At 38.3% G+C, this 12266-nt stretch overlaps 1 protein-coding gene across 1 annotated transcript in view; it reads right to left on the reverse strand.

Moving 5' to 3' along the window:
- plppr1 (phospholipid phosphatase related 1) overlaps positions 1-12266 on the reverse strand; it is a 38631-nt gene that overhangs the window by 11116 nt on the left and 15249 nt on the right. The window contains exon 3 of the mRNA XM_062434820.1: positions 6533-6665. Coding sequence (XP_062290804.1) covers positions 6533-6665 — 133 coding nt within the window. The remainder of the gene's footprint in view (positions 1-6532; positions 6666-12266) is intronic.

The following is a 12266-nucleotide window of genomic DNA, read 5'->3' on the forward strand; positions in this document are numbered from 1 at the left end:
TTTAACATTGAGACTAACACAAAGGTCACAGTAGAAATGTTGTATAAGGGAACAGCATACAAGGAGATAATTCCTTGTCACAGGGAACATTGACTCGGGGGAGTTTGGTGAACTAGTGCTTATTTTGATTTAAAAAATGAACCTGTTCATTTTCTGGTGTCAATGTACATAGCAGAATTCCTTCCTCAGTACTCATTTAGGAAAGATGATGAAAAGATACAGTGTCTGAACAATCAGTGACTTGATTGATTTCTATCCATTTTCATCTTACATGAAGGATGGATATCAAATGGTTCCATTGAAGCACAGTGTGTTGTGTCGTTGGGGGTGGAGACCACTGAGGATTCTCACTTCATCCAGGAAGCTGATCTGCTTTCAGCACTGAGACCAATTCAAGTGAGAAAATTGGTGGTTGGCTGGAAACAAACCAGTGAGTACATTTTGTCAAAATGTATTTTTAAGTATAAAAAAGGACAAAACATCATTCAATACATTTAGCTAATTTCATTATGTTTTTGTTTTACAGCTCAAAACACTGAAATTCACAGCCAGTTGGCATTAAGCTCTCGAGTTTGTTCAATGTGCTCCTCATTCTCGCCCTCCCCCTCGCCCAGCTGCCTGATTACTGCTGCAGATTAGGATAACAGCTTCCAGATTCCATGGAAGAAGTTTCCTGAGGCCTTGATGCAGTGTTTGGAGAGGTGGAAAAGTCAAGTCCACAGCTATAGAGAAATTATCCAGATTGTTGTTTCTGAGATGATGAATGCCTGTGCTTCTCCCAGTAAACAAGCCTCCACAGAAGGAGCCAAAAAAATGGTTGCCAAGTATCCACAGTCACTGCAAGATTGTCATAGAAGGTGATGTGGTGGGACCAGGATATCACTCACTGGTCAAGCTGTTACAGTTAGAATTGAAATGTGAAGCGGTCTTCAGTACCAAAGATTATGAAGTGCAAACAGGGGTCAGATGAGGATGCAACAGAAGAAATCCCAGCCAAACAAAGGGCAGCTGTTTAGGACACATAGCTGCACAAAGCTGGACAGGGAATTCATGCCAGTAAGTGAGACACCAGAGAGCCAACAGGAAGAGAAAGACAAAATGATGAATTACTCTTAAAGACTTGTCTGAACTGCACCTACTACCCCTGATGTAAAGAGATAAACAAGGGACAAGACATACAATCCCTAATGGAGGAGAGGCCTTTTTTCTTCCAGGAGACTGGCATGACAGTCCAAGAGCTCACTGGGGTATCACTCAGAGATAAGGGGGGAGAAAAGGGCTTCTTGACTTCATGAGAACCATTTGTGCAGAAAAGGTTTTCAGCTGAAAATTCTGAGAAGACCGTTGGAGGGTTGCTAAGTCCATGTCAAGGATATTGTGCTCCTTCTCCCATGGCACCATGCATGATTATATGTGGTAAATTGATATTCAGTTTTACTGCCTAAGCTAATGTAAGGAAATACTATTGAAATGCATTGTCATGTTTGATAATGTTGTGGTTCTACCATTGGTATTTTCTCCTCCATACGAGTGTAATTGATCCTCCAAGTTTGACCCGTCAGCTTCCCTGGATGAGGAAAAACCACAACTAAAACTTTTTAAGACAACTTTTGGATTGTAATGGCTGGTGTGTTGTTAATTATTTTCTACCTGTACCTTCGTTGCAGCAACCTCCCGCTATGCCTCAAGGCACTTCATGCTGAGTGTAGACCGCAAGGTTGTGAATGACCAAATCCCCACCTTCATCTCTACCATCTGTTTGATGTCTGGAAGCTATTACTGCCTCAATATCTACAATCCCGTGGATCTGGACTCCACACTTGAGTTCCTTCAAAGGTAAAGAAATATATTTTGTATGTTCTCCTTTAGACAAAATCACTGTGTATAGTGGTTGATTATAAATTCTTGGTTTTATGAAGTTGTTCTTTTTATCATCCAGAGAAGGGGCACACAAGTTGAAACAAAGAAAAACAAGAAGCAACTGTCAGTGAACTAGAGTCCTCACCCTCATCACATAGCTCTCTGATCACGAGTAGAGAGAGACTTGTTAAAGATGGATTTATCCAACTGAGCCGTTAAGACTGAACTCTTACACAACACCAGCTATATGGGACAATATACACTTATTGTACCTGAGCTGTTAACCATTGACATTCAGAACAGTATTCTTTGATGTTTTAAGTTAGCATTAGTGTTTAATTAAGCTTTTTTCTTTTTGGTTTTGTTAAATTTATGTGAACTAGCTTATTGTACATTTTGGTGGAATTACTAATACCTAACAATTACTTAAACAATAAGAGCAGTTACTTTGAAATAATCTTTTATGCTACTGTAGCAGGGAGTTTGCAGAGCCTCTTGGCTATCCATGCATTTGAGTTTAAGGCCTTTGTTTCAGTGGTTTTGTGACACTTTTAAGAGTAAGTTAAAGGGTGATGGCATTGCTAAGATCTAAGAATCGTCTTCTAGGATAAATAGTGGTAAGTGGTTGTACAGTTCATTGTACATTAATTTAACAACAGAAGGCTTTTGGTTAATCCTTTTCATGTTCAAACAGTGTATGTAGTTGTTGACTTAAAGGACTGTATAAATCTAGGCATTGCATAATCTAATGTCACTTCAACTTTTTGCCTGTCTAACCCATCCAAGTCCCTTTCTTGAGTTGTTTTGAGCACTTTCAATATTTGATCACTGTTTAATAAATCTTTTATTCTTAGCCTGTGCCCTGAGGTCCACAGGCTGTGGTGGGGGTGTTGCAGTTGTTTAGAAGATCCCTTTTACTGCTACATTTTTCAATAGATTTCAACATTTACATTGATAATTCCTCTAACTCCTCAGCCAAATTTTAAACACTACAAAACCATTTAACTTTCTCTTGAGCACGGTGAAGCTGGAGAATGCAAGGCTGCCAACTTTGCAGGCATGCAGGGTGGCCAGCACTCTGATTCAGAGTTATCAGCACTCAGCATCAATGAGAACATTAAACTGATGGGCTTCTGAACTTGTACAGCCCTTAAATGTTTTTTTTTTCCTACCTATCAATGTTCATATCAAAAATTATGTGTGCTGTATGTCTGCTACCCTAATACTGTATGTGGAGCTCCTGAAGGATCGATCTTGGACCAATCCTATTCATTTTATACATGCTACCGTTTGGCCACTTGCTTAACTCTTCCACTAGTAGCTATTATCACTTTTAGATGTGAAAACACACAGCTACAATTTTCACAATCCTTCATGACTGCCTCACTTGTATCAGTGATTGGATGTCTCAAATTCCCACTCTTAGCTCAGACAAAACAGAGGTCCTTATTACTGACAGACTGCTTTGCTTAAGATGTTTTTCATTATACTAGGAACAAATAGTCTTGGTGTTCTTTCCGATCATCATCTGAACTTGGAACATCACAATACAAACGTTTTCAGTCTTATTTCTTGCAGTTGTACTGAATATGGGTTTGGAAATTAATATTAGCAACACATTCACTGACACAAAGGACAAACTTCGCTCAGGTAACATGTAATTATTATACATTCATGGTATGTACATGGTCTAAATAAAATGGATATATCAGAGATATGTTCAACTAGGCTGGAAATACCAAAACCGTAAAAACAATACAATAACAACTGGTGGAAATCAGCATATTTTAGTGTAATGCTCAGTTCTGAAATAGGTAAATGAACAAAATGATCAGCAACTGAGTCGGTATAGAAAGAATATTTTGGTCTTTGAGGATGTTCATTCACTATGAATTTGCTGAAGACTGGCCCAGTACTTCACAGACAATGCCTCTGGTGAACTGCAATGCTAGACCGCACTTTAACAGGTCAGTAGACACACTGGCTGATAGCAGGGCACTCTGTCATGGCACACTGAGAGCAGGTCAGGTGGTCTTGGCATTGAAGAGCTGACTTGGACAGCTCGGCTAGGTTCTAAATGTTCTGTTGGTCTGGTAATCTGGTTCAGAAGATGTGGAAAGCAGCACAAACTTGTACTGTACAGCACAGTGGGAACTGCCTCTTGATGTTTCTTTATTATTCACGATTGCTGAGCTGTTGAGACCTACTGTAGCAGTCAGCCTCCCAGAATGTCTGATCAAGGACTTATTTCTGTCCCTTATTCTCAGTTTAAATCCAAAGGTGACTGTGTGTTTTCGGCTGTAGCCGAACAATTTCTCGCTTTGTCTATTAGATCTGCTTAATCTGTTAACTGTTTTAAGTGGCTCCTGAAATCATATTTATAGGGTGGTCTTAATAAAAAAATGTTACATACCCTTCATTCACCATTTCATCTTTTTTTTGTTTTGTTGTTGTTTTAAATTTAGCACTTTGCAACTGTGTGCGATGATGATGATGATGATGATGATGATGATGATGATGATGATGATGATTATTAATGCTTTCTTTGTTGTCTTTTTACTGGCTGCAGAGAGGATCATGTTGGTCCACATTGAACACCTGATTGACAACAAAATCTTAAAACAGAAATGATGACACCTGCTCAAAGTTCCAGTTTCCTGAACATCGAATCATGTCTGTATGAGACTCTGTCCCACCAGTCTTCAGTCAAGGCTCGACCCAATGACGCAGACACCAGTCTTGTCAAGGCTAATTAGTTCAGTGTAGCAAACGGTAGGTAGATTTAAGCACAACTTAAACTTCAGTCAGTCGATCTTCCTCCAGTTGCACGCTTGGCGCTAACAGCTTCATACACAAATACAAGAAACCAGTATCAGGGCAACAGGTAGGTACTATATGTTTTTTTCATAGTAATTTACAGCAAACAAAAAACTGTTCTCAACAATGAAATTTGCAGTTGCCAAAATAGCATAATACAATGTCTTATATATTGTCATCATAGTTTTTATGGCAACCAAAGCTGCCAGTATTTTTTACCACAAATTACACAGATTTTTATTTTTGGATGCAACACACCGCATTTTTAAAGCTCTCAAAACAGCACAACATGTATCACATTTGCTCCAAGGATCAATTCCCAACTTTCAGTCCTTCACTATTTCTTATTTCAGCATGGAAGCCAAGAGGTACAATGCTACATGAGTGTATGTTGCACTTTTTCCACAAGTAATACACAACAACAACAACAACAGATCAAAATCTAAAGCTAAAAACATGACCAAGCACTAATCAACACATGTTGGTAGAAATAAAGGTTAGATTAGGGTTAAACAGACTGAACCAAAGAAAGATGAGTAGAACTGCTTAAATGGTTAAGATGGTCTCCAAATTTATTTGGTTTAATTTCTTGCTCCCAGCATTCCTCATTCTCATTTCATCCTTCACTGTTCTGCATCGACTTGTCTCTGACACGAGAGAAAAATGGCTGATCCAGTCATTTATCATGTCATTCACAGGTCATGGGAACTTTGGCTGCTTGATCACCATGTTTGTTAGTTTGTTGCTTGCATTCCTCATTGAGGACCACCCTCTTTTTCCTTCTTTCTATCCCTCTGTGAGATAGATTAGTGTTTCAGTATCATCCAACCTGAAGTCTTTTACAATCTGTTAGAGGTTTTCGATGCATCTTTAACACCAAATCCTCAAGTTGAACTGAGTGCACTAAATCATGAGTGTCACTGACCACATCAGTAGCCTTTTGCTTTGAAGCTGCCCTCAAAGATGATTGGCAACTCTGACATTCAGCTGTCAGCTTAGCAATGACATACATCATGTCGCTTCATGGTTGAAAGCTACATAAACAACCATGATAGGATACCACTGTTGCAGATTCAAGATTTACTGAGCTATTAGCCGTAAACAGTGCTTCTACGGTCTTGTACTACATGAAGCATCAGAATATTGAACTTTAATTTAACATAATCCAAGATCGAACAAAAGAAAATTAAAAGCAGTCACTTGAACCATGTCACTTCATTCATATTGCTTAGCTACAAAAAAAAGTCAAATGACATATTCAATTAATATGAGTCTTTGTACGGAACTGCACTGAGATGGTAGATGATCATCAGACTTAACAGAATATGTAATTTCATTTTTGAAGGCAACACACTAACAAGCAGGTTCACGTGTTAGATGACATGAGCTATGAGGGGACCAACAACTTCCCAGTTGATGGAGGATGTTCTCCATCATGTGGTCTGAGCAGGAGGAACATCCTCCTCCTCATCTTTCACTAACAGATGTAACTAAATGGAAGTTTAGCAAAGGTGTTACAACCAGACTCCCATTCAAAACATTATACAATTTTAAATTTGTATAAACATTTGAAAAATGGTTAATGTTACACATGACATACAAAATCTAAATTAGAACAAAGGTTGCATTCTGCTCCAAATGTCATAATGCTTGTATATTCTTTCTGACTTAAGGGCTAAAAAGTGTTGCAAGAACAGTAATCCTGATTTTGCACCCATGTGTACTTGTAACATTTTTTTTTCGTGCGCATGCGTGTTCTTTGAGTTATCGTGTTTCTGACCTGTCGGCTACTGGATACCATCAACATGGCGGGGCTTGGGGCGATTTTGAGTACTTGGCATGAAAACTTTCTTACCTATGAAGCGTATGATGCGACGGATAAGAGGGTTGAGGTAACAACAGTCCCCTGTCACAATGGTTTTCTCCTGGGCCAACAGAGCTTCCCGCGTGGATTTCATCACGTACATGGACACCTCTCCAATGAAGATCTACACGGGCATTCGCACACAGAGAAACATACAGAAAAAGCCCAAGAAAGAAGCAGATACAAGAGGAGATTGAGATAGAAACAAAGAGAAAGCAAACAAAACATACAAACACAAGGAGGAGAGAAAACAAACATTCAGTTGGGCATCACATTATAGGGCAGAGGAACATTTTGCCCCAGTCTGGCCTGTGTACATAAACCACTGTGTCTTAATGCAGCCTTTCTTCAGGTCCATTATAGTGTGGACATTACATCAGGACTAATGGAAAAAGTGCTGCTGGATACAGAAAATGAAAGTCGTTGCCAGCCGCCTTGGATAAGGCAGGCTGCTACACAAATATGTGTGTTTGTGAGTGAGTGAGAACGTGTGCATAAAGGAAGCGCATATGTGTGCACATATGTGGCTTTGGCCTCTAGTGTGTGTGTATGTGTGTTCACAAAAGAGTTTGTTTTGAGCCCCAGGACAGGTAAGAAAACTTTCTCCATCCCTCGCAAATGGTTATTCATCATCAACATGCCTCTGTGAATGCAACTCTAATCTATTTATTTCATTGTGGCAAGGAATAGGAAGAGTGACTGATGTTGTGATGCTCAAAAAGAAAAAAGAAAGAAGGACTGGAAGAAGACACAGTTATGAATGTTTTAAAGCTTTGTACCGGATTTAGCTATGTCTGGAAGGGAAGTCAAATTAATATTTTTACCCTGAACGATGACTGACATAGAGCATGCAAATACAGAACGCAGCAATCATCAAATGCATCATGACAGAAACATCCATCTTCTAATGTTTAATGACCTAGAAACATCACCAAAAAAGAAAGGCATTTATCCTCACATAGACTGTAACTCTAAAAGTCAAGGAACTTGTACCATGTAGTTTGGTTGTGGCCTAGAAGAAAGGCTTGTGTAAGTGTAAATTGTGCATAATTCCATACTCTAAATGTAAACAAAGTGATTAATGGGCTGCCCTGAGCATCACGTGTACATTACATAATTAGAGTCAACAAATTATTTACTTTGAAATTTGTTGGTAGCATGCATATGCAAAGAATCCACAAAAACATGTTTTCTTTTAATTATGTATTCCTTGTTAAATTGTGAAAATAGTCACATGACATGCCATCTTCCTACAGATCCATGTCACTGTAGCTACATCTGTAATGCAGGTCAGTTTTGGGACCTTAAGTTTAGCTTTTTCTGGTGTCTTTGGCCAAATTAACTTCATTAAAAATCAGTTCCTGGTCAGTTCATCCACAGCTGCTAATCAGTGATCTGTGATGTTTTGCCCAAATGATGATTTTAACATTTTCAAGCAACTAGCCTCGAAGTATTTGTCTCACAAGAGTCTGCTTCAGCACTGAAAAGGTTAGTTACCGCCGACTGACCGTCTTCTTTCAACTCATGTAAAGCCCAGACTCCTTTTTATGAAAATGTCATGAAAACCGGCGGAAACAATTATCTCTAAATGTGCCGTGTCAGAAAACTGACAAACAACTTGGCATTCAAGTGACACAGTATGATGTCAGAGCAGAAAATAAAAAGGTTAAATATTAAACACAAAAAAAGTACATGATGTGAAACAAAAAGAAATTACTTCTGGTTCATGTACTATCTCAATAACACTGATCCATCCATCAATACCCTTATAGTTCATACCCTTAAGTCAATATAATACTGTACTTATGACATTAAAATGGCAGACAGAGCACTGCCCACAGTATTAAGGAGTACCCTTCTTTATGCATTTCACCTTATTTACATTTTTCCCCACATATGTATTAAATATAACAACTGTCCCCTGTGGAAAGCCATAAATGATTCATGGCTCTTTCTACCAAAATGAACTGCTAAAAGTAGATACTTCTTGAGAAAAACAATCAACTGCGCAGCCTGAGGCAACAGCAAACTTGTCTGAATTCTTACAGTTGACAAGCCGTTATATTATGATCTTTTTTCCCCACATTTTTACCAACACAAATCTCATCAATACAAGTTGAGTGAAGTATGTTTGAAAATAGTCCTCACATGCATTCTGGCAAGACTAAATTAATTTCCTACTAAGCTCTCAACCCTATATCAGTTTTTTTAAATCATTTATCCTGTTACATGTCAAGAAATGGTGAGAAATGTCCATCACAAGATCCTAGAGAGAGATGTGACATTTCATTTACAATGATATAAAACACAAAAACACAAAGTCTTCATATTTTGGAAACTGGATTCATATATTGTTGATTAATGACAATTAATGGTAGAATCTGGGTCAAGCTAAGGAGGGATGAGCGAGTGACATCACAGCTGAGCATAACATGTAGGCTGAGACACTTATCAGTCCAGCCAAAAAAACACCCACAAACCAAAAGTTATTTTTAAGATGCAATAATCAATATTTTAAAAAATAAAGGATGAAATGACTATGTATAATGTGAAAGGTGTCACTTGTAGTGACAAACCACCACATAATTATCACCTAGCTCTGCAGTCCCTCTGAGCTGTAGCTGTTTTAGCGCCTTTTAGCTCATTTTGGGTGTTTTAGGACCCACAACCTTTATTGTTTTGGTTCAGTCACACTGACTATTTAGTTTCCTGAAGCAGCAGGAAGCTTTTTTTTTTGAAAGAAAACAAGCACCAGTACACCCATCATGATGTACCTGCCCCACATTGAATGGCAAAGTTGGCAACTAGCTTGGGAATATGATTTAACATTTAGCTGCTCATGACCCATATACTTTACACAAAGCTAAAAAGAGAAGAAACTTGACACCAAATGAATACTAACATTGCTCCGTGTCTGCTGGATATGTCAATAGGTAACATTTTGCTAACACATTCGGCATTCAACATCTGTATGCAGTTGTAAAGGAGTTTTTTAAGCCTTTATAACAGCTGCTGTTCTGCTGCCTCAAAGTGACCAAAACATATTAACAATACTTATCATAAAGCTAATCTCTTCTTAATGGAACAATCATTTTTTTAGTATTTCTACTAAGATACACATACAAAAGAAGTGGAATTAGCCATTATGGACCTAATTAGGTATGGGAAACAGTGCACTGACTTGGTATTTCATGAGAGGAGCCAGGGATTTCCCATTTACTTCAACACAGTCCTCTCTTCTTCAACTTCTCTCAACCTTCACTTACATAGTCAGGTTTGTGCTCGGTCCTAATGTTAATCAGTGGCCTGTTTCTTTTGGATCCACACTTGACAAGAACATCATCACACTTTCATTATCTTTGCTCTGAAGGTGAGGGACTGACTCTCTGATTCATGTCTATGGCTAAACAGGTTTACAGACCATTGCGTGAATGCCACCCACCTAACCTCCACAGCCTCCCATTGGTCCAGCCATGTGGAACACTCTGCATAAATTACTGCCTCCAAGCTAATTGGCCAACATCCCAGCCCTGTCATCATTAATTCTGATTGGCTGCTTCCTTGGTTTATGACGCATGTGGAGACAGAGTGGTCTACAGTGTCAAGCACAAATTTTGCACCTGACACAGCATTCTCAAAGGGCACAATTAAAAAAAAAGTTTGGTAACATACAGATGGATAAATAGACTGCTATATAATGAAATGCAAAGGACACATACTGTATATTCCAATGAGAGAGGAAATAGATGGATATGAGCAGCAGTGTTAAACAAAACTTCAACTGCTTACACAGCACTCTCTGAGGAGGGATGTGTGATCAGGGATGGGCAAGAAAAAGGAAGAAAGGATGGATCTTGTTAGGATTTAATTAGTTTTAGGTGAAACTACTCACAAAAGCGAAACATTGACACTATGAGAGACATGACCTCACTGATATAAAGAAAACCAAAAGTGAAAAGACACTTGTTTTATGTCTTTACTATGTACTTATACTTACACTGTAGTTTTTTATTACACTTTCCAGTCACTGTATATTGACTAAGCATCCTTTTTTAAATTTTTTTTATTTGTTAAGTAATCAGTGCAGAAGATTCTGTCAAAACTCCACATAGATGCACCCTCACCAAATCAGCTGTAAATAATACGGTCTGTCACATTTCCAGGCCAATCGGAGCACTCTTCTGGATTTTGAACCAATTTATTCTGTTTTATTGTGTGTGTGTGTGTGTGTGTGTGTGTGTGTACAGGTTAGTAACACTGTGGACTGCTGATGCATCTGTACACCAATTAGTTACAGTGGGAAAATGCAAGCAGCAGGATGTGTTTGATTTAATATGAAAGTGACAATAATTCAGTTTTTACTTTGGCCTAACATACCACTAACAGCACTCAATGCTTAAAGCCTGAGAGCTAAAGAACAAAGTGTCCTACATAATAAACAAAAAACGGCGAGATAGAAATTAGGCAGGAGAACAGTAATATCTCATTACAAATAAAATGGGTGGCATGTGTCCAGGAAGCAGACATCTTTAACAACATCACATCCATGATTAAGTGCCTCTTGAAGTCGTAATAGAAAAGGAAGACATCTGGGAGGTTAGAACAGAACACTGCTAAAAGCTTTTCCATGCTGCACAGCGGTTTGCCTTAACACCTAAGAACCTGCACGATTACTAACCTTGACCTGTTTATCACTGCTGCTCTGAGTTGTTTTTGATGACTATGCCAGGAAATCATATTGTGAAATGTTGATAATTCATTAATCGAACATTACTATTTTGTGACAATGAGCTCACCTGAAGCAAAATATCATTTGTATTTTCAAACTTCTCATGCTAAATGTATAAGCACCCATAATGAGGAAAAGACAAGGGAAGGGAATGCTGATTGGAGTGGAAAGATTTAGCTGATTGGTTCGGGTTGGCTCGGTTTTTAGATGACACAGACCACAAAAAATGAGGGTCTAATTTGTACATTTGTGTTTCTCTCATAATGACCTGGTGTTGGAGCAGGTATAAACAGCAGTGAAAATGACAGACATACTGTAGTACATACTGAAGTGAATGAACAGCATTATTGAATTACACACCACCAGCCAAATCCCTAATTCTTGCAATTTTAATTCAAATGCCTGATGAACTCTCCATGCACTCTTTAGCTACAGTTAGCTGGCAACTATACATGCTTTAGATTTTGGTGAACCACAGCGACACAGTCAAAATTACTACAGCTGACCAAGTCAAAATGTGAATTGTATATTATTTTAATATTGTGGGATAGTTACAGATCTGACTACGGTAGATGATAATATAATATAATAATAATGATTATAGCAATAAGAAGTATGGTGCAGTCTCATTATTTAGGTTAATAGCATTTTGATTGGATCATTTTGTCAATGTCACACCAACTTTCAACTTAAAGCTATATGGACAATACAATATTCTTACAGTTAGCTTGTTGCAGTATGTTCTGTTTTACACGTCTGAATCCACAGATGACACACACTAAAGTCAAAGGTGATGGGTTGAATTTTAAAACATCCTGGACAAATAACATATCACATCTGGAGAGACATGATGTATCATTTCACCCTTTAATATGGCTGCAAAACATATTCTGGGATTGACTCATGTTATCCTTCACATATGCCCCGTGTCAAATGTGAAAATAGAAATTAGAATATTAAACAGTCAAATGCAAAGACCTGACCAAGGGGTCTAGA

The sequence above is a fragment of the Scomber scombrus genome, chromosome 15, assembly GCF_963691925.1.
Source record: "Scomber scombrus chromosome 15, fScoSco1.1, whole genome shotgun sequence".
In the NCBI taxonomy this organism is placed as follows: Eukaryota; Metazoa; Chordata; class Actinopteri; order Scombriformes; family Scombridae; genus Scomber; species Scomber scombrus.